This window comes from Vidua chalybeata, chromosome 16 (assembly GCF_026979565.1).
Source record: "Vidua chalybeata isolate OUT-0048 chromosome 16, bVidCha1 merged haplotype, whole genome shotgun sequence".
Classification (NCBI taxonomy): Eukaryota; Metazoa; Chordata; class Aves; order Passeriformes; family Viduidae; genus Vidua; species Vidua chalybeata.
The window spans coordinates 5,966,315-5,990,237 of NC_071545.1; the positions used below are offsets into that span (position 1 = coordinate 5,966,315).

The window sequence follows — 23,923 nt, forward strand, 5'->3', positions numbered from 1 at the left end:
TGCAAAGAACCAAACCTTAACTATAAAAACACCTTTAAACATTTATACAATTCATTTTTGCTTGCCACTTTCCCCAACAAAACTGAGAAGTGTTGGAGCACCACAGCAGAACACTTTTGCTGCTGTATTCACAGCAAGCCTGTGAAGCACCCAGGTTACAAACTTCTCTAAAGGTTTCCAACCTTATTTTTATAAGCCTCAGAAAGATCAAGTAGTTCACACAGACCTTCAGATTAATGCCAAAATGCAATATTTATCCCTGTCTAAATTCTAACTTTATCCAGAAAGCCAGAACATACTGAAAAAGCTGGGGTTTCTTAACCTGTAACTACAGTATCACAACTTCATTGACTCTAATTCAATTAACAAATGGGTGAAGACTTTGCCAAAGGGATCAGAGCTCAGTTTTCAGAGCACCATTTGCTTGGATCCAATATTGCTGACACAGAGGTGCCTTTCTGGCCAGACTCCTCACAGGAGACATTGGACTTCCTCGGCCATGAGGTGTTTGGTAAGGATTTCCTATACTGGATGAGAACAGTTGAAATCCTGGAGCAGAATCTTTGAGGTTTTCTAGTTCTATAGTACAAAAAGCAAACATGTTTGCAGGCTGTGGCATGTCTTTTGAGGTTTACCATATATATGTCTATGCAAGAAACAAGTGTTCTCCTAACAGATCCAAGGATTTGAGAGCAAAACCAAGAAGGCTTAGTGGATTCTGTGTTGGGCATTATTTTCAGGGAAAAAAACCATAACTTTATGTAAATTATTAAGGTCACTTTGCTCCTAAAAAAGATCAACCCTAGCCCTAGTTTCAAAAACTTCTCAGGGTGACCTGAGAAAGCCAACAACAGCAGAATGGAAGCACAGCAGAGCAATCCCATGACACAGAAGCAAGGGTGACGCCACCTGTGGAGCCTCAGCACCCTCCACGTGCTCTCTCTGGGATGCCAGGGAGGAGCATCCTCAGCATGGACACTCTCCTGCCCACCCACCTGTGTCCCACAAGACCCTCCAGGACTGGTCGGGCTCAGGAACACAATCAGCTCTGCAGTAACAGGCTTATTTATAATTAGTGTGAAATTCACCTAGAATGCAGCTCCCAAACACACCAGCAGCTGGGAAAAATAGAATGGGTTAGGCAGAGGCTTTAATGAAAATGTGTCACTTCTAAGTGACCTTCTGATGAGAGAACTTAGTCCCTAGACCTGTAAAACAAAGCACAGGGCCTGAGAGCTGCAGGGAGAAGAAAGACCAGGGGACTCCTCTGCCATGAGTTCAGAGCTACATTTCCTGCCCTCAGATGAGATAATCAAACTTGATAAACTCCCCAGTGCCATCATCAGGGACTATCATTTTTTATTTAGTGTCTTCTTCACCATGGGGCCGCGTTTCAAACCTCTGAGAACTGCAGGCAATGAAGAGAAGCAGCAGAGACTTGGGGAAATACATGTTGCATAAGAGAAACTCTCTCTCTTCTCTCTCAAAGAAGGGATTTCCAAACTGAGATTTAAAGCAGATGAAATGTCTCAAAACCAACATGTTATCTGGCGATATTTCTCTTTCCTGCAAACAGTGTAAACCCAACCATTTCAATAACCTAGACAGCCAGCCTATCCAGGGTTGGCATTCACTCAGCCTCATACCTAAAAAAGCAAGAGTGAAACCAAATTTTGTCTTTTCTTCTCTGTCTTGTTAAGGCTCTGAACTATTGAACTTCCTTGCTATGATTCAAGCATGACATTTGAATGATCCTTACCAGTTGAAACCCCCAAGACACATTATTTATCATTAAGAAACAGATTTCCTCTGTAAAATTAAATCAAAAAATGCTTAATGTAGAATATATAATGTGTGAAGTACGTCTAGAAATACGTCTGCAATATTAAACAAGGAACTGATGCATTTTTTAAAGTCTATTCTATATCTTATGCTATGTAGGATTTTTTTTTTCCTAAATTCAAATCCTTTGCAGTGATGCAGAGTCACTTCTTCCTCTTTGTCCTCCTCCCACTCCCAGCCCTCGCTCCTGCACAAGGGTCCCTTGCACTGGAGCTGTGTCTCCCTAGGCCTGGAGCCAGCAGGAGGGACCTGCTCAGTGACTGTGCAAAAGGAACAGCATGCCAGCTTCTGGGACCTCCTGCAGCTGCTCCTTAAAGCATTCAGTGCCACTGGCTGTGGAAAAGTCATCTTGCCTCAGCTCTGCAGACAAACAACAAAACTCCTGGGGAACTCTTCTGAGAGGGAGGCAAAGGGAGGCAGCAAAGTTAGAAAGGGCCCAACTCCCTGGGATGTGCCACAGATGAACACCTGGTCACTGAAGACCAGAATTTTCAGCAAGTTAATGCTATTATTAGCATCAACATTTCAAAAAGAAGCCCTAATTTAATCACATATTGCTGCACCACCTCAGAAGCATCCCAAACTCTTCCCCATGATATGTGCCTGGCTTCCTGCAAGGGGGATGGTGCCTGCAGCAGGCTCCACTCCACTGCCAGAGGCCATGCTTGTTCTCTTGTTTTAATTTTAATTATCACAATAACAAGGTAATGTTCTAATCCATTAACTGTTCAGTACTTTCTGTTTCCTAAGCTGACCAAACCTGGGAGAAAATTCTAATACAGATTTTCAATAATTTCTTGAATCACTTTGTAAATAAACCAGCACCATGTTGGGGTCTGTGGGGCCGAGTGTTCCCCTACACAACCCCTCCTTTGTTGTCTGTGACGTTTAGTTTTACTTTGGACTCATATATAATTAGTTAAATATCTGTACACCTTCAATCATCCAATAAAGAAGATGATACCTATTGTTCCCAAGTCTTCTGACTTAAATGAAGAAATAAATTGGCTGTTTATGTGGAAGTGGGAAAATATTAAACAGATTTGCTGGATTATTCATCAAACCACTGTGTCCCTTTAATCCCAGATTTTGCTCAAAAGAGGCAAATTTATCTGTCATGATGGAAGCTGGAATCAAAATACTGAACCTGGTGAATGACTATCAGGACAAGGGGGACAGCAAATCCTCTCCCTCTGAGGAAGGTGCTGTGCTGAAGAATAACAGCAGCACAATAGCAAGGACAGCTAAGCTTTTTCCCTGGCCTTATGGACTGCCCATTGCTCCTGCTCCTGATTCAGTGATGACAAATAAAGGAAATTGTGCTTGGGAAGGGTAAGATAACTTCTGGACCTACACCTTCACTGCAGAAGGATGGGTCTCTAAATCCTGCCTATAGCTGGGCTGTATTTCAGAACAGAATCTCACCAAATGTCAGCACCACGTGGCAAACACCTGACTACCTATGGACAGACACATCTTTTTGGTTTTTGGATAATGGCAACAGCTTGACCATCCTCACCCATCCCTGTAAGGATCAGTGTGGTTGGAAATGCTGCAGTGAAATGTCTCTCCCAGGGTCAGGACTTTCATACACACCATGAGTGCTCTTGTAAACAAAGCAGCACCATTTCAATGCACAAAGCAGCAGCATTTTCCATGACTGGCAGGGTTATTGTGTTTTGCTGTTTGTTTGCTTCTGTGTTTTCCTTTTTTCAGAGAGAACAAGAGTTTGTTCAACTGACTTGGCATTAATGAGGTGCTAATTCTGTTTATCCTGCTGTGCCAGTATTTGACACAATAGTGGTTTTCTGCCTTGGGAGATCTGGGTCTCCAAGAGACCCAGATGGAAAAAGATGATCTGAATCAATACAGATAACAAATATACATGTATATCTGTGGTTTTTTAATGCATTGAAAATGAGCCCCATATTTTATTATAAATCCTTAATTCACAGGGGGAAACTGGCTTTCCCATGTGTACCAGAAATGAGCATTGATCAGATCATTCCAAAAACTAAAGCAAACCTGATTTTCTTCTGGGTCTAGGAAGCTAATAAAAGCATCTTAGAATTTCAGTGATGGGGGAAAGACAAATTGTGTGCTTCAAAACAAATATATCTTCAAACCAATTTAATACTCAAAGGATTTGAGAAAGAGGGAGGAGGAGCTTTTACTTCACTGCATTCTTTACATAGAATTTATTCACAAACAGAGATAAAATTGCTATCTAGATGTGAGAACTCATACATAAAGCATTACTAACTTCCATTTACAAGCAAATTAGCTATTATAGCATAGCCTCAGAATACTATCCTGGGCTTAAAGCTGAATTAGACTGTCATTACAATAGATGAAGCCTAAAAATCCTGGGGTTTTTCTCTATTTTGAGCTTTGTTTTGCTCAGGCATCCCCTTACACAGCTTCTTCCCTGACTTCCACTGAGTTCTCTGCTTCTGAGCTTGCAGCAGTGTCCTCTTGTTCAACCCTACTTCTCCAGCACTGATTCCCAGATGGACAGGCAGGTAGAGCACAGCAGATCCCAGATCCATAAGCTATTTACAATTACTTTAGCCCTTTCCACTGGGAACATGCTCCAAAATCCTTTCTTCAGGTTAGTTCCTTAATATGGCACATATACATTTATCTTGTAGTCTACAATTTGAAACTCCACTATCTGGGACCTGAAACTGTGAAGATTCCACTTCACAATAAAACCCCAATTAGGGCACTGATTTTTTTCATGTAAAGTAGAAAAGTAAAATTTAGTGATGAGAATGAGAAAGTCCAGTGAACTTATGTAATTCACCTTGGCATGGAGAGACTGGTCAGCTCCCCAAGATTACTTAGTACTCATAAATGCTTGTATATACTTGCCTTGCTAGCAGATTATATGTGACAGGAATAGTCTTGGGGAGTTATTACATAAGAAAGACTATTTAAAGTTTATTCATTTTAGTATAATTCTGACATTTCTAAATTAAAAAACAGCCTGCTTCTTGTTCTTGTGGTGTTGGAGAAGCTCAAAGAATCTCCAGTACAGAAAAAGGTATTTTTACTTCATAGCTCAGTGTTTCACATCAGGAAGTGACTTTTTTAACCACAGTGCACTACAGCTTCTCCTATTAGTAATTCCTGGGTGCAGCATGCACTGCATGCTGCAGAATCTCCTGGTGAAGTCTAATCTCACTACCCTAGCACTCACAAGCCCCATTCTTGTACTCATGCAGGTTTAATGAGAAAATAAAGATTATTTAGAGAATACAGCTATGCTGAGTACTGAATACTTAATTCAAGTCTACACTAGTGTATTAGCCAAACAATAGGATAGGAGCCTTTATCAAAACAGGTTCACGTTTTTGTGTCTCTTCCAAGGGTATTTTAAACCCCAACAGAATACAGAAAATAGAATACAACTTGACTTTCACAGAAACTGGAGTTCAATTATTAATAGTGGACTGCTTGGTTTGTAGGTCAGGTCCTACTGTTAAGGCACAGAATTTGGTTAGCAGGATGCTTCCACTGCTCCCTGGCACTGTCAGCACGTGCATTAAGAGCCAGCACGGGGGTGCCAGGGTGGGACAGTGCCCCCAGCAGTGCCTCCCCCTGCTCTGCCCTGGCACCAGGGACACACCACAGCTGTCCCAGAGCCCTGCTGGGCCACACAGCCACTCACAGGGGCAAACGGTGCTCCATTTATTAATTACAAAGTGATTCAAGAAATTCCTGAAAATCTGTATTAGAATTTTCTCCCAAGTTTGGTCAGCTTAGGAAGCAGAAAGTACCAAACAGTTACTGGACTAGAACATTACCCTGTTATTTTGGTAATGAAAATAATTAGGAAAAGAATTGTGAGGTTTCTGCAAATGTCTCCAGAGAATTTGTAGTTTTAGAGGCAGAGGTTCAAAAATAGGAAAGGAAGCACAAAAAACCCAGCAATCATAGTAAAGGCAAGTTCTTACTAGGGAAATGTTAAAATCCATTTACTCAGTTGCTTTTAAGAAAGCTTCTGAAGAATGCTGTGTGCAAAGATGCTGTTTTCATGGAAAACAACTGTTCCAGGACATAGTGTGGTAATCAACTCCTAATCTAAATATGCACATACATCTCAAGATTAAAACTGTTCCAAAATCTCCTTTTTAAAATCAGCATCAACTTTCCTTCCTGTGCCTACTTTTTTGTAGAAAGCACTTCATCTGCATTATTTCGTTAGAACAAAGGTCATCAATACTTCTTAGTAGCTTCCATATTGTCAAGAATTATTAAAAAATATGCAAGATATCCTACTTCCTCTCAAAGGCCAGATAATGAAATGTATTACCATGCAACATTTTGGATAGAAGTAATCAGAAGTATCATGTCTAAAAGGGATAATTAAAAGGAAAATAATAATAACAAAAACAGAATCGTGATTTAAAGCTTGGCAGTTCCATCTGACAAACTGTTTAGAGAAAATATCTATATTAGCTCGGATTAATGCTGATTAAAAGTTTCACAGCAATACAATAGAATAGAATTCAATTAGAGGTGACAAAAATATACCCTTACAAGCAAAGGGGACAGATTTCAGTTCTTATGTGATAAAAGCTGCCTAACTATTCTAATATTTCTATAATTTTCAGGGACAGCGCTTTAATGCTGCACATTGCTTGTCTTGTAAAATATGACCAGGTTCCTGCTGATGCAAGTGATACAGGCACAGCCTCCAGAGCATTTTGGCAATTTTACCTCATAGTTAAAGTACACAACAGTCCAATTTTGTTCACGCAGCTTCATACCCTCTAAGACCAATTTCTGTCATCTTCTACACTAGATTCAGAGCAGTGTTTATTCTCCACAGCACATATAATCTCCTGGAGCACAGCTATCACTGCAGCAAATCCTCTTGCACATTCTCCTGGAACATCTGAAAAGCGCTGCTTAAAAAGGGCTCAATGGGATTAGCAAAAAACAATATTCTCCTTCAAGAAACATTGAGTGGCAATAAAAGAGAAAACTGTCAAGGCTGAAGAGGTTAAAATAACCCAAAGCAATCATCCTTACTTGTGCAAGGTTTGAGAGGGCCGGTCATTTTTCTCCAGTTGTCCATAGCAGCTCGTTCTTGCTTCAGGAATGAAGGAGTACTTTTCCAGCATGGCTGATGCAGCAGTGGCAATGACCCCAAGGCCATCCCGTACCCGAGCTTCTAAACTGTAGTCCCACTCATCATAAGCTGCTGAAATGAGTCCTGAAGGAAACTCCTTGGGAGTGATTTCTGTGTTACCACTAACCAGGCTGGGAACTATCCAAAAGAAATCATAGCCAGTAAGGCCCAGGGAGCGAGCCTCATCCAGGATGTAGACAGCTTCATCCTTGGAACAATACAGCAGGATGACAGATGAATGGATTTTCTTCAGCTGAATTTGGGTCTTGGCATCTCCGAAGGCAGTATCGAGTATGATGACGTTCTGCATGTCCCAGCCCACAAAACTGTTTTCCACAGTGGTCTTAATGACATTGATGAAATCTCGATATCCAGGGAAGGTGGTGGTCACCAGAGAGAACACGTGCCAGTCATAATCCTGCATGATCTTCAGCATGATAATGGCTTCTTGCTGGATGGAAGCCCCAAACTGGAAGAACGTGGACATGACATCCTAGAATACCAAACACAGCAAAATATCAGCAACTTAGTACAACTTCAAAGGGAACAGAACCTCTAATTATTCTGCCTTCTGTTCTACCAGAGCTGCCAAACTTCCATTGCATTCCAGTAACTTTCTGTGGTTTATCATTTTCAGACCATCAGTAAGCAACACTGATCATAGGTACTTACAGCTAATCAAAATATTTGCCAAAAAGGATCAAACCTATATTTATATAGGAAATTTCCAAGTGCTGAATCACTTGAAGACAACTCAAATCAGTAGCTACCGAGGAAGCTCCCTGGGGACAGCCACCCACAGCTAAACAACTCTCCAGTAGGAAGTTTTACATTCCTGTAAACACATGAATGCAACCCAACAAACTCACACCAATTTGTAGTTACAACAGAAATAACTGCAACGCACATGCTGTATACATGCTGGAGGAGCCCTCTACTTCCAGACATAATGTCTGAGGGGGACTTCATTTCCAAGGTTCACTAGACTTGGTGGAAGCTTTCAGACTCTGCAGAAGGAGATTTTCTGTCCCCAGGGACTGAGCTCGCTGCTGGTCCTGCTCCGTTCAGAGCACACAGCCCATTGATGCCTGAGAGAGAATTACCAGGATGGCACTCCAAGGACAACCAGCAATCTGTCAGTGTCCTCATTAAAGGACTTAAATGGGAATAACTTCAAACAATGGCCTCAATCTGCTATTGCTCTGTAACATTGCCCAACACAGATTTGTTTCTAAAATTTGTCTTATGATTTACAGAATTCGTAACATTTTATACAGCATAAGGGCAGGTGCTGCTTATTTCAACATCATCAGAAATAGGCAGCACAATTTATTCTGTTGGCCCTAAATTTCCAAACACTTTCAGTGGTGTATTTTTACTAAGTTGCTGTAAGATCTAAATTTATTTTTTAATTTTACATTCTGCATTTATATACAATAATTAGAGTGCCTAAAGTATACATGGGAAGCCATATAATTCTTTGTTTTTATTTTACTTCAGTATTTATTCTTGACCAGCAGAGGCAAATTATTTGCATCATTTTCAGACACAGAAATCATGAACTCCTGGGGAAACAAAAGCTTATGATTTAAAAATAAGATATGAATCATTCAAGATTTCTTATGCAGGCTTCTGAAGGAAGACACATACAGTGCTTTTAATTTAAAGAGTTTTGTGATCATGGTCACAAACTGCTATCCTATTTTACACTTGCAGGGAACAGAAACAGATTAATTGATTTGGATTTAATGGCAGGGTGGTGTTAAAAATACAAATATTAGTGAGAATGACAGCTCAGCTCTGCAAGCTCTGCAAATCTATTCCAGGAAAACAGTCTGTACTTTTTTAAATAGAAGATGAGGAGTGTTATTACTTTCCAAGTATTAAGAAGCTGGCACCAGGATTTTATATAGCTTGACAGCAATAAAAGTCTTACAACTTGTGTCAGACCCTGAAGACTGATATTGAAGGTATAAAATACACACTCCTGGTGGTAATGAAATCATCTGCCATGGATTCTTTGGTACCTCATGACATTCTGAATGCCAGAGACATATTTGAAATGTTTTGTGTTAATTACAAATGTTATAAAATATGTTTCAGAGAAGAGTTGAATAAGGAATGTTTGATTGTTGAATTCTTCTAGGAGCTATTTCCTGGTGACCTGCACTAGATACATAAAACCAGCAAATAAGATTTTCATCTGGGCACTCTCACAGCTAGAGGAACCCAGCGTACAGCAAAGCTGCTTAGAGTCAGCACTTAATGATTTAATTAATGTTTTACTACTACAAAGTAAAGTTGATTTCTACAGACAGTGCCATGAATCCAACTTTGCTGCAGCTCCTAACGGAGCATAAAAAATACTGTTATGCAAAGCCAATCACTTCAGTTTTCTTCTCCAACTCTTATCTTGATTTCCATTTATGATTATGCTAAATTAGAGTAAAAAATAAAACCATTTACAGTAGATTAAGTAGATTATATCCATCATATCCTGTCACTCTTCCCCATTTCTCTATGTGTTTTATAGCAATGGAATAATTCTTTCAAACAATATATACACCTTGGTCCTTTGTGCATCACAGGAACTTCTCCACTGAGGCAACTGAAGTATTTGAGGGCAAAAAAAAATCACATGGACATTTCCAAGTGTGACCTTTCTAACTAGTAAATACAGATTTTTAACCTAGAGTAGTCCTTAGCATCTTCCCTGGAAATTAAGAACAGTCTTGAGCCCAATGCTCTGTGTCACCATTGCAGCAGGCTGACAACAAAAGAGAAGTCATAAAAGTAAATCCTTTCCTTTTGTAAATACTATGTTAGAAAAACAGTTTATGAAAGGAGTTTCAGATGTTTTTGTAAAGGTCACACCTATATTACAAGAACCCGTTTCCTGTAATTGTGAATGCAAAGCCTAGTCAAAATCAGGCAACTATGATCAATTTGTGATTAAAATGTTGAAAAAAATCTGTAATTATACAGTGAAAAGAAGTCTGGGGTTAGGAAAAAACATGAACATCACAAGTGAGATTCTCATCTGAAGAAGTTCCATGTAACTGCACTGACTTCACTGGATGCTTTTATGGAGCTGAAGACCTGACTGTATTTACAATGCATTTGAAACAGATGGAAGATTACGAGGAAATTGCAGCCTTAGGTACTTGAGCAGATACTTAAATGACTATAAGGAGAATATTCAAGGACATATCCATTAAATGGGGGCGAAGGGGGAAATTTAGTGAAGAAATAGCAAATAAATGAAACAGTATCAGATTCAACTATTGTATTCTAAAACATCTACAGAGCCTTTCATTTTGGGGAGTTTTAAGCTTCACATTCTTTTCAAAAAGCATTATTATTCCTCTGCTTTATACAGACTTAAATTCTGTATGTGTAATAAAAAAACTAAGTTCCAATTTTCTACATTCAAATGCAAACTAGAGTGATATTTGTAAAAAACAAAATTATTCTGTTATTTTCATTTAGCTGTCATCTTGTCATGTATTGAGACATGCATCTAAATCATTGCTGAAGTAGGAATACAGATGTAATCTCAGAAGTACTTTGACTGCACACCAGAAATATTTTTCTTTCATTCCTCAGTGTCTCCAACTATTGAGATTACTGGTGGAGGTTGCAAGGCAGGAGTACAATTTATCAGGGCAAGAAAATTTTTACAGAGGAATTTCTAAGATAAATCTCAAAGTATGACAACCCCAAGATGTTACACTTGGTATGAGTAAATATTGAGTTGGAAGAAGCAGTTTTCTCTTCCAGCTTCTTAGCTAGATTCCACCACATCCATGTAAACAAGAAACAGCAGTGAAAAGAGAAGGTAAAGTGCAAATGAAAACTTTTTGTTTCTTTCTGTCTTGCACATGAGTATACAGTTTACAGCAAAACATCTCCCCATATGTTTCACAGCAGAAGGAAGTAATCCTTCAATTTGCTTCTTGCAGAATGTTATTCCTGAACTTTGTATGTGACAAAGTCCTGTCGTTGCAGGAGAAGGGCACTTCAACGTTCCCACGCTTGGGCACAAAGCAGCCCAGCTCTCCTGCTGCTGTCATTTATAGATTAATATATTATAGAGTAAGTTGTTTTTAATTAGTGTACCCAGTCTATAAATCTGTCCCTGTTGTCAGAACTGCAAATTTCACTTCCCAATTCCAGCAAATTACAGGAATATTTCTCTGGAAATCTCATCCTCAGCTATTGTCATGACATCTTAGCTTCCCAGCTCTGACTTTTCCAGGAGCTCAGCAGGGGCCACTCCCAGCTGCTGTAACAGCTGAGGGAAGCCCTGGTGGTACTTTGTGCCTGCCAGGGAAAAGGCTGCAGGAGTTGGTCAGTTGAGGAAAGAAATATTTATTATCAACTTTTGTTAAATGAAAATTAAACTCTAAACCAGAACAAAACTGGGGTCAACACAGGACCAAATCAATTTTCCACTCCACAGCCAGAGAGAGGGACAGTCACTTCACTGGTAAGACAGTATTATGACAGGAAGGGAAAAACCAATATGAAAGAGAGTTTAAAAAGCAATCCAGAGCATGATTTTATTTAAATAGCAACAAGATTATCATGACAGGACTACAAGTAGGACTTTAACGTTATCTTAATTGCTTCATTCTTACTCTCTTTCACAGAGATCAGCAAAAATAATTTTTCTCTGATTTTGCACCACTGCAAATCATACAACCCATTTTCATAAAGATTTATAGCATATGGTGCCAGGTCCCCTTACACAGTGCAAGCTGTTCCCTGTTTAATGAAATATCATAGTTATTTGTCAGTTTTATAAAGACTGAAAAAAATGAAAGCCAGAGGTTAGTCATGAATTCAATTGAATAATTTAGCATCACATCAAAAATATACTGGATAAAATTATTTGTTCTGATCTCAGATGTAGGTAAAAACATGTATCTTGCAGGGTGTTAACTTGGCACCATTTTTCATGGATTACTTGAAGTGGTGCATTGATTCCCTGGTAAACATGAAGTGAATTGCATTTCTCTGCCATGAATATCCAGGCCCCAGCCACAGGGTTTTCCTTTGTGGGAGGGCACAGACCCATGCCAAACTTTCAAGTAAATGCAAGCACTGAAGTGGAAGAGCGGAAAGGAAAACCTTTCCTCCAAGACACCCTGCATATTTTTGAATCTTTAAGTTATTAAATTCTGCCTCTATTCATTAAGAGATAAGAGCAGGCAATTCCCAACACAAACAGCTCACTGAGGTGCCCAGAGAGAAAACTCCTCCATCATCACCATGGGAGCAATTTGAGGGGGGTTATACAAAAATTTGTACTTCCACACAAAGCATAGCAACATGTGAGGGTGGAAATAATTTACTCATTCTTACAAAACGCAGAAAATCCTTGCTTCTCAAGGACCTGTCACCTCTCTGGCCTCACGCATGTTGAAACCAGAGCCAGAAAAAGGGTGGAATTCTTCTTACTCTGTAATTTAACTGGTGCAAATGCACAGCCACTAAATGTATAAAGGTCAACTAAAAGGACAAACTAAAGCCTTACTTTTTATTTTAAAATTTTGCTCTAGGAGAGGAACACTGAAGTTAGAGAAGGGCAGTAGAAAGCAAGGGAGAACATTATGGCTTTCCAATATCTGACATGTCCCCTTTTTTATTTCATGGAATAAATATCAAAGAAACATGACTTCAAAAGGTTAGCACTGGCCTAATCAAGCACGTTCTTTCCCATTTCCAGAGGGAGTCTGCAGAAATTCATTTTGCAAAGACTTCTGTATTTTTAGGTCATGGCTTCATCCTAAGAATTTTGCTAGATAACAGGTTCTGTGGGGTTTTTTCCCTTTTAATATATCCATTTAATGTTATACTACCTATTTGGCTTATCTAGGCCTGTTACAAGAGCTCTGAAGTTTGTTTGTCACTTTTTTTTTTTTTGGTACTAGAATAGCAAATAAACAAAGAGAAAGCAATGAGAACAGAGTTTCTAGCAATCATAGCAAAGTCACCTGGGTTTGATCCTTTACATTTTCAAAAAATAGAGTGTCATGTCTAATGAAAGTAACTCAATATGTGATTACAGTGAAATAACCTAATTATGGAAGATGACTAGTTTTGCACAGAGCTCATGAGCCATTCCTGGGCTGGAGCTCACTCACCATCTGGGTTTTCTTTCACAGATTGTGCAAACACTGGAAATGGTGGTGGCTCAGTGTGAGTTCCTGATCAACCAGGACAGACAGGTGAAAAATGCTTTCAAAGGCTGAAATGAGCCAAGAAGACTGTGACCAGACAATAAAATCCTAAGATCCACATGAATCAGCAGGGATTTTGGGGTGGTCATTTGATGGAAAGTTTATTAATAAGATGCTTCCTTTCTAGATAGACTTTCATTTCCACAGTTACAGAAATGTTTTGCATTACTATGTTTACCATGAATATTTCAACGAGGAAGGGCAAAATTTTGGGTCTACAAAATGGCAATATGGAGCTGCTTTGCTATTTGGGTAAGTAACAGCTATTCTGCAGCTTTTGCGGTCAAAAACAATCCAAATATAAGAAGTAGAGTACTGATGCCTCAAAGAATAAAGGCAGAATAAAAAGTGTTTCCAAAAAAAAAAACTCTATTTGTCTTGCACGTTCAAATATTTCTTGACTATAAATCATTGACTCTTTAACCCAAGCTGGGTCATGTTGTTCTGTACATCAGTGTAATCAGCACTAATTTAAAATACTTTACCTTTATGGGATTTGTATGCAAGTTTTGTTTCCTGTCAGTATTTCACCCAGAAAATAAATATTGATAAGCATGTTTGACCTAATATGTTGGGGAGCAAGGAGGATGGATTATAGCTGAGTATCATTTCCCTTATGCCCCTTGCCATGACTGCAGATAAATGCTTTGCCATTTTTTAAATTTAAATTTCTCTTTTAAATTTAGATTTTTTTCATGGTTTGTATAAGTCCTTCTGCTTTATTCATGTAATAGTCATCACTAAACTGATGTAAATAAATAGCTTCTTGAAGAGCCCCCGACCTCATTTTCCATAGGAAAATGACTTTAAATGAGCCACGGAGCACACCTTTCACCTCAAGGAACACCTGAGTTCACGTGGAGAGCTCTTGAGTCTGTCCTGTCAGGGAAACCTCTTCAAGCAGTTGTCGTGAATAATGGGAGAGCAATCGGGAAAATTAAGGACTTTCCAAAGACAGGAAAAGCAATTGCTCTGAAGTTACTCCAGTTAATAGTGGTGAAAGTAACTGGCTTTCTGCTGTGTGGGAATGTTCATCTGCCAACAATTTACAACTGAGACACCAAAACAAAGCTTTGGTGACAGCATTAGGAAAAAAAATGGGGTCCTGTTCCAGCTTTCCCCATGGCAACATGAGAAAGTTTAGAACACAGTGAGGGTGACTTGTTCAGGTCACCTACTCAGCTGAGAAAAAGAAACAATGAAATAATGCAATGCAACCCCAAACCACGATTTTACTGCAAAACTATCAAAATGCACTTGTTGGAAGGTAGAAAGCCTAGGTGCATTTTTGGAAACAAAAAACATTTTTCAGCCTCATAGAAGGCAATTCACCAGGTGTCAGAAATAAAAAGCATTAAGAGAGCATCAGTGGGCTTGCAAATTAGCCTAATGAAAGGCCAAGACTCAGGAATTCCAGCAGGGATACACAGAGGCATTTTAAGAAAGGAAAAATCTAGTTAACCTTCATCTCCTAGTACTGGTAATTCCTTATAACTCACATAATTCATATCTTGAAATAAAATACCATAAAGACATATGATGTATGAAGGATACCAACCAAATAAGCTGGACAGATGTCTAGAAAATAAATAAAAATCTTTGTATATAGACTGTTCATCCCCTCTATGTCTCATATTCCACTGGGGTTTTATTTTCCAGTGTTCCCTTTGTTTCATATCACTCTGCTTCTTACTACCAAAACAACATACTGGGCTATGGGGAATACCTCACCTTCCTCCAGTTGCACTCTGTGACTGTGGAGAATTATCTATCAAATCAATTAGTTCATTCACTTTGAATCGCATCTGCTCCCATAAGGCCATCACAGGTGAGCTTCTCATGATTCATGGGCATTTTGGGGAACTTAAATGGATATAAAAGCAAAGCATTTAGGTTACAGTGAGTTATATTATTTCTCAGAGCAGACAGCTAGGTCTAATTATTAATCTTGAAAACAATCCTCCTGATAATGGCTATGCTTCCTGAAATAAGGCCTGTACATGGGGTTTAACCAGTTTCAAAATGAATCCCAGATAGCCAGGTTTTGGTAAGTCAGATGGATCTCTGACACAAAGGAAGATTCTAAAATTTCCAAGCAACTCCAGAAAGAAAGAAATTGAGAAACAGTGCTTTATCTTCCTCTTCAAATAAGAATTGAAGCTTGCCAATTCATATTGTTTCGGTTTTCAGTAAATAAAATTTTATTGCAATAGTTAAGACTTACATACTTTACTGCCCCCAAGGATTGTATCAAAAGTTTTTAAAAAGCACAGTGGTCACATTTTGTCTGATTAACAGCTTTTTACAGCACCAGCCTAATTTATTTTCTTTTTAGGATCAGTTACCCATATTGACTTCACTCTACCACAGCCATAAGTTTAAACCTGCACACAAGTTTCTGTGAGCCATCCACAGAATATGCTAGAATCCAATTTACTTGACATCTTCTAGGGTATCTGCTAAATTAACATATAATATGGTAATATTTTAGCTAAGTAAAATTTGATGTGTTTATATTACTATTGCTGTGTAATCAAAAAGTGTAAGTGGTCTGAATAGCTTATGGAATTATTCAAAAATCAATGCTATGCAATAATTCCTCCCTGGAACAAATTTTCATTCCAGGTATTTAGTATGCAAGACACTAAGCATTTTGAATAATTATATGACTTTAAAATGTCATTTTCATACATATTGTATACCTCAACCTAGAGGAAAAGTTGCTTAGAACAAGGATTTAGGGTGGTTGAGGATAAGTTTAATTCTCTGTTCAAATCTCTTCTCTAGTACAAGTATTGCACAAGAAAATCCTACAATATCAAACCACTTACAGCTCACACATGGACAAAAGTTATGAAAATTTACAGCTTTTGCCATTAGGAGCTTTTAAAATAACAGTATCCAATCTTATTAACCCTATAAACAGAATCAAAACCTTACATACCCAAAATAACACTTAAATATACTATGGCCAAGAATTCAGCATTAAATCCAAAATCAATGGCAATTTATCATTTAATAGCAGCTGAATTAAGCCAAACAGGCTGTTTACTTATAGTATGCATTGCACGTGTGCATAAATGTCATACACTATACAGAAAGATAAGCATAATTGAATATAAATAAAAATGCCTTAAGACATCATCTCCTTATCTGAAAACATTTGGCCTCAACTGAGTGCTAAAATACTTCTCACTTGTGTTGAGGATGAGAAGCCAGAAAACCATTAACTAAGTCATTTCCATACATCTCCACTTAGCAAGTAAAAACGAAGGTAACAAACAACCTCCTCCTCCACCCCCTTTCACCAAATGGTGAGTATAAAACATTCGGGGAATAAAAGAAATATAAAGCCAATTTCATTTTCTACCGTGTGCTTGTAACTGTGCTTTTCCTTGATGAGCCAGAAATCTTGGGCCAGCACCTCTGTGAATCTGCTTCAGCAGCACTGGACAAAGAGAGAAACTCAACAGCCAGAGACAAGCTGGGGAGGGCAAACAGACAGATGGGAAGGGAAATTTTTAAGTGGAAGGCTGAGCAGAGTTCAAGGGAGCCATTCTAAGCAGCTTTCCATGGCAACAGAGATTTGTAGGATAAATTTAAGTATCAGAGGAAGATAAGAGATTGAAGACTCTTGATCTCATCAAGAAGACAGGCATTTTGGTTCCCCAAGTAGTCTGGGTGCTAAACAAGAAGAGGAACAAACCTGACTCACCTGCCTTGGGAAAGCAGAGTGACAAAACCCTTGTAACACACCCAAAGAACATATACTGCTTTTAAATTCTTCTTGGAAGAAGTGTTTCACAATGCTGAATATGCTCCTCTGCTCTGAGGTACAATCAGCACATCTGAAGAAGTGACTGTACTCAAGGGAAGTTCCATTTATGCTTATCCTTTATATTCTCCTCTTCAGGCACCATCTTCGGCCTCTGGGCAAAACTGCAGCTGCTCCTGTGTTATGCTAATAGATGTGACAGGCTTTCTCAGAGTGAGGGATCAGCCCATCAATCTAGAAGTGAATTTCCTTTTCCATTCTACATTTAAGAGCAGCAGGTCAGAAGCAAGTTCAGTTACAAAATTTCTGATATGTGATCTAAATCCCTACTTACATATCGCCCTAGCTCAAGAGGAGAGGGTGACTAACTGCTTATCCTAGAATTAATCCTACTGATAAGGAGGCAGCACAAAATACACCAACAATGAACGGTATTTCACTGGTACTCACTGCAGAGCCTTTGAACAATCACAAAACAAACCACATCTGTGCTAAAGCAGTTGCAAGGGCTCCAGTGCTCAGAGCTACTGCATCCACACCAGAAGGAACACAGGAAGGCTGTGGAATTCAGCTGCAGGCAGATCCAACAGTTTCCCCCATCAATGTGCAATCCAGATAAGGACATAAGCATTCAGTGCATTCTGTGATGAAGGGTGAGGTAATGCAACAGAAATGTGCAGACAAAAATCTCTAATGCATCTACTTTTCTGACTACCCACACTGTTCCACACATTTGACTTAAATCTACATTTTCTTTTTGGCATTCCATTTAAGGATGCACCAACCTATTTAGTTGCAAGAATATCACACATCAAGAGATTTCCCAAGCATTATTCCCATAAGCAAATAATACTCCAGGCAGAAAAGCTTTACCAACATATATTCAAATTACTGAGACTTTCCATGGGCAGTAAAACTACTTCTGTGAAATAGCTTAGCTTGTTACTTTTCCTTAGTTATGCAGAGGCAAAATATCTTTAAGCATGGCTCTGATTTACAGTTAATATCAGAGGGAAAACATAACATCAAGAAAGGAAATGTTCCAAATACTATTTATCTCCTTACAAGGCATAGTAATTCTTTCTAGAAATTATTATAAATTTATCAGTCATACCACACACTGTAAATGCTGCAGTGCTACAGCACACTGAGTATCTCATTTCCAGCTATTAAAAAAAAAAACATTTTTGTACAATGTGAAGAGGAATGAAGACATTTTCCTTAACCTGCACAATATCTTTGAAGAGAGAAACATCATAATCCTTGTACTGAACACAAATAAGTAGCAAAAGTTATATGGGTTGATGGTTTTAAGCTCAGAAATTTTGATTAGTTGCATTTAACAACACAAAGCATGCAGCATTTTCCTGGATAGGTACAATACCAAAAAGAATAAATTACCTCCATGGATTTCTGTGAAAATATGAAATTATACTTTTGAGTTTTTCTAACCTAGGCATGAAACAAAAAAAGGCTTGTAGCTAATCTTGGTATATGCAACAACAGTTAGATTTTTTTCAATATCCATTGTGCAATTAAATTGCAAATGCCATCACATCTAAGTTCAATGGGAGCTCAGCGTGCTCAAAAGTTTTCAGGGTTTGCTTAAGCAGAAAGGAGCATCTGCACAAACGTGAGGGCTCATCCATGCCCAGTTTATTTTTGCTATTCTGTGTGTCCTCAGAAAAGATTTTCATGCTCAGTCAACTGAAATAGTTTCTCTATAAGCACAAAGTGGGAGTTCTTGATCATTTTTATTAACAGAACAAAGGGATTTAGATGCCAATCCTTTGGGTTCCTTTGGAAAAAACCCTTTTGTGTGGGATGAGTAACAAACAAAACACCTGTTCTTACAAGTTGTTAAAAGCTTTCAGTTCCACACATAAAAGATGAGTACTTGTTACATTTTGGGCACCTTATGCAACAAAGCTTGTTAAGGAAGTAGCAGTTGCAGTTCATATTTCAGTGTAAGGGCACAAGGGAATGTGCTTCCCCTTAAATTGTTCCAACTCCATTTGTCTGTGTCCCCAGTGCCATACTCTGGAACAGCAAAGTTAAGTTTACAAAGTACAAAGACTGCTTTTCTTTTGCAGGTCCTTTAGAAAGAATCTATGATGTTGAAAATCCAGTCTGAAAATTACTGACTTGAAAGCAGCATCCCAGCCATTTCCATCTGATACCTGATGTTCCCAGCAGGTGTATTATTTCACCATTATTAAACATGTCATTAAGTAATTTAGGATTGATCTTCACAACGACTTGCTGGGATGTAATACCAGAAAGGAAAAGATAAAAGCTATGATCTGATTCCTTGCAATATATTGCAATATATTCTACAAGAACTCCTGAAATACAGGTGAAATGTGGAAGAACAGGGGAAGATGTCAGTGCACAGCTCTCACTAGGCAGTTCTGACTTTCCTCTCAGTGACTCATAATTCTCTGTATATAAGCAATGTGATTTCAAGTTTGTCAGATAATAATACTTCATGTTACATTAACAGATAATTTTAAAAACCCAAATAATTAAGCTGTACCAAATCTCCACCTTCTCTGCAAGGAAGACAATCTTCTGGAGCAAGCAGGGATTGTTCTGTGTTCAGGGGCAGATGCAGCTCACATTAGGGAGAAAAGTGCTGATTTTTCAAACCCCTACTAAATAAGACCGTCTTTCTGCAGAGTATGTATTGAACATTGGGAAAGAAAAGAAAACTGAGATGTATCAGATGTAATCTTTGCCATACTGCTCAGCATGCTCCATTCCACAGAAAGTGGCATTGCTCACCCAGGTGAAGCTCTTGAGGAGATGGATACCTGGATAATCCCATGAGACCTGCCATTCCTCCTGATGGGCAGACAGCTCTTCCTACATGGCAACAGTCTGTCAGTCCATTAGAAACCCCAGAGAGGAGCAGGAGCACGTTCATGTAGAGGAAAGCTCCCTTCTGGTCCTGCCTCACCATGGGAGGAAATTGGGTTGCTAAAGATCAGGTCAGGAGCAGGGTACTCAGGACAAAAGCATCTCCATAAACCACACACAGAACAAATGACCATGTTTGTGTCAGCAAACACGTGCTGCAGGGAATGGGCCAACATCCCACAGCAGGGATCTTCTCTGCTCAGCTTGCCTGGCACAAACTGCAAAATCACTGGCAAGGAATTCAGAATCCCTGAGCTACTCAAATGATCTTGGATAACAAGAGTGGAGGAGAGAAGCAAAATTCCACCCACTGGAGAGGGAACAGTTCCCCTTTATAGGCCTGGACAAGAAGCATAGATGTTGGAAAGCACCACAAGACAGGAGGAGTCAGGTGAGTTCTGACCCCCTACCAGGTGTCCCACAAGTTAAAATTTCATCTGGAACATTGCCTCCAAAAGCCATTTCTGGTGACAGCTGAGCTACTTCCAACACATCTTATACCAGTTCTGCTGTCCTGAGCTGGCACAGAGCAACAGACAAACATTCAGCATGTTGGAAATAGATGAGCACTGCAAAACAAATTAACTCCCTCACGGGTATCAGCAAATATTTCCTTTCACTGTTTGTGGATTACTATTAGTAAAAATTTGGACAACCACTGGTTCTCAATGAAAGTATTACACATGAATTTTTTTATCCAATTCTAAATGAAACATTTTCATTTGAAAACACAAACATGAATTCCTGTCATTTGAATTCATGCTCATTTTCAGAAAATATAGAAAAGCTCAGAGCAGAAGTAATGCAATGTGACAGGTGACCAGACACAAATCACAAACAGCTAAGGAATGCCATTTACAAAAGCCCATTTCTTCAAGTTAATCACCCTTATTAATAAACAAATACTAAGAATAACACAATTTAAAATAAAATTAGTGAGAGCCAATAAAAGTTTAACTCACTCAATTACAGCAATAATTGTCCATTACTCTCCATAATGTAGCTTAGCCAGGACTAATGTCTGTCATTTCAAACTGCAATTGTAAAATGACTGGATCATAAAACGGGATTTTCACAAAAGCTACATTTCAACAGCTCTCAGTTTCCAAGATATAACAGGTTTCCTCTGTAATAAGGAGTAAGCCTTAGAGTGAGACAGAATAAGGCATATCCTTGTAAATCTTTCCTCCCAGAAGATTTACTTATCTCAAACAAAAGATGGAATAGTTTAGCACAAATCATGTCACAATGCCCCACCTCATGAAATGTCTTAAACACATCCATACAGAAATAGTTTCTAATCTCTTTCAAGTGATAAGTCTGGTCTAAAAGTGGGTTTTTTACTAAAAGAGGTTTTTTTAGTACATATGGATGATGATGGTGTTGCATTTGATGCCCATAATACAGGCTATAACTTGATTTAAATTATCTTAGTGTCTCAATAACACAATCTGATTGTGGAATAAAAATTAAAAACTATAAATTCTATTAATGTCTAATTTAAAAAAAAATCAAGCTTGTAAAATAAACTGTGTTGTACATACTAAATCTTATACTATATGTGTAGTATTATTTACACCAGAAGACTTCTGCAGTTTCATTACCCTCCAGAAGATTAAGCAGCACATTTTCCTTGTAATTTTTTGCCCAACCAATCTCATTAAGGAGTTAAATTTATTATTATACAGTCACTCCATAGAAACAAGACATACTAACATGTTCTTGCTCTCTATGTAAATATCAGCTTGTGGTGATCAGTTACAACATCCCATTTGTTTTTTCTATGAAAAATTGTTATTTCTTACAAGCTCACCTAAACCCCTAAGAACAGATTTTATAAACTATTCATGAGCAAAATTCAACACAAAGCATGGAATTATGTATAAATAAACATAACATACATAAATTCATATACAGATGCTTGGCACTCTAGTGGAAATTAGCATTTATGGAAAAGTATGGCCTCTCCATAAAGAAGGACTCAAAATATTACTTGAAAATGAGACCACCAAATTAAACTGAGCACTCAGCTGAGCAATGGTATTTGTGCATACCTTGGTGCCTGTGGAAATTAAATGGATGCATAAGGGATGTTCTCATCAACTTATTTGTATCAATTGCAATACAACAAGGAGAGGAATTTGGGAAGACAATGCTAAAAATGTTCTTAAACAGAAGAGATACAAATTGGGCCTGATTGCTAACATCACTATCTGGGAATTTGAGAGAGATTTGTCATCTCTTCAGTTTCTTTCAGAAAATTGTTAAATGCACACAGGTACATGATGAAGCCCATGCCTTCATGTGAATGAATATTAGGTAATTTCCCAAAGTATTTAAACATTTCTATGTTTTCTTAACATGTTACACTCAGACCTCTTCCCACCCTCACCAAGTAGTAGCTTCAACACTTAGGACGAATTCCTGCCCAAATCAGAAAAAAAAAATAGTAAGTTAACTATTTCATCTTTGGTTTTCCTGCCCAACATAAAGATACAACATTATCTTTCCACACTTTGAACAGGCAGTCCACCTAATGCTGCTACACTGGAAGACAGCACAGCTCTCTGACCACCCCTTGGTATTTCTCACTTGGTTGTGCAGGCCAGCATCAAAGGTACCTTGTTGTTTTGGTTCTTTCTTTCGGTTTTCGTTGTTTTGTTGTGGGTTTTCTTATATGTCTTTGCAGAAAAATCTGAAAACGTGGACATTTAAAACCAAATGCTAATGATGCAACCAATTAATCAGTGCAATCAACAGAACACGCTGAGTACAACTACATCAAGGGAATAAGCCAAGAGACTAACATGTAATTTCCACCAAAACAGATGCCAAAATGTCATCTGTCACTTCCCAAACATAAGGTCATGACAGTTCATTATGCATGATTAGCATACTTCCCTCTTGCACAACAGCCTGCTCACCAGATCCCAGTCAGTTTGAGTGTTATGGGTAAGTGGCACCAACTGGCTGCAGTTACAGGATTTAAAGTAACGACTGCAACTACAAGAACATCTGGAATAATCAGCTTCTCAACGAAGAACATTCTAGAAGGTCATCAAGCTGTTCATTTCCCTGCAGATACTCTGTCTTTTCCAAGGTACATCATTATACATTCGTAGGTTCCATCCAACATTTGGAGGCCATGTAATAAAAATCTGGTTTAGAACAAATCTATGGGCTCTGTTTGTTACATAATACACCTAGTGCATGTAAAAAAATATGAACAATAGCATGTATAATTTATCAAACTTACATTATCAATGTACCAATCCCATTGATACCCAAAATATCTACATGCTTATATATATATATATACAGCAACAACATATTCCTCCTGTCACACTCCAGACATAGTGATAATTTAAGAGTTTATAAATAATTTGAAGAAACTATGGAACCACTACAGAAACAAAGACATTTACTACTTTAGCCATTAAAAGCTGAAGTATCAGACTTGATTTTAACCAAGTTTCATACTGTCAGAGCTATTTCAGTAGTTTTCCAGAAGAGGGTAAGAACAGTGATTTTAGCTCATTACAACCAGAAGAACATTACCTATCATTTACCCATCAGCCAAATTAAGCACTGGAATAGCAACAACAGCTGTAATCTGGATGAAAGGTTTGAAGACTTGTACTGAAGGTAAGAAGGGATAAAGCATTTTGTTGCTTGTTTTGTTCAGAATCCAGGTCATGTTCTGAGCTCTGTGTGTATTCCCTCTCCAACCCGGTTCACAATTCCTCTTCACATCCCAGTTCCCTTTCTGCAGTCCTCCTGCCTTCCAAGTTTCTCTCTAGATTACACCTCAGACTTGCCAAGGCCATTTAAAGTTAATGAAAGTGGACTGGCTGAAATTTTCTTCAGGCTACAATTCTTCCACAGCGCTTTCATGCTTGTCTTTCATGTCAGTAATACTCTGTGTACCCACAGAAATTTAACTTAGCTTTACTACACTTGCACACAGGCAGACTGATGAAATACTACAGAAAGGAGTAGCAA

General features: G+C 38.5%; 1 protein-coding gene across 1 annotated transcript in view; it reads right to left on the reverse strand.

Moving 5' to 3' along the window:
* GRIN2A (glutamate ionotropic receptor NMDA type subunit 2A) overlaps positions 1-23,923 on the reverse strand; it is a 157,135-nt gene that overhangs the window by 56,698 nt on the left and 76,514 nt on the right. The window contains exon 3 of the mRNA XM_053957521.1: positions 6,883-7,475. Coding sequence (XP_053813496.1) covers positions 6,883-7,475 — 593 coding nt within the window. The remainder of the gene's footprint in view (positions 1-6,882; positions 7,476-23,923) is intronic.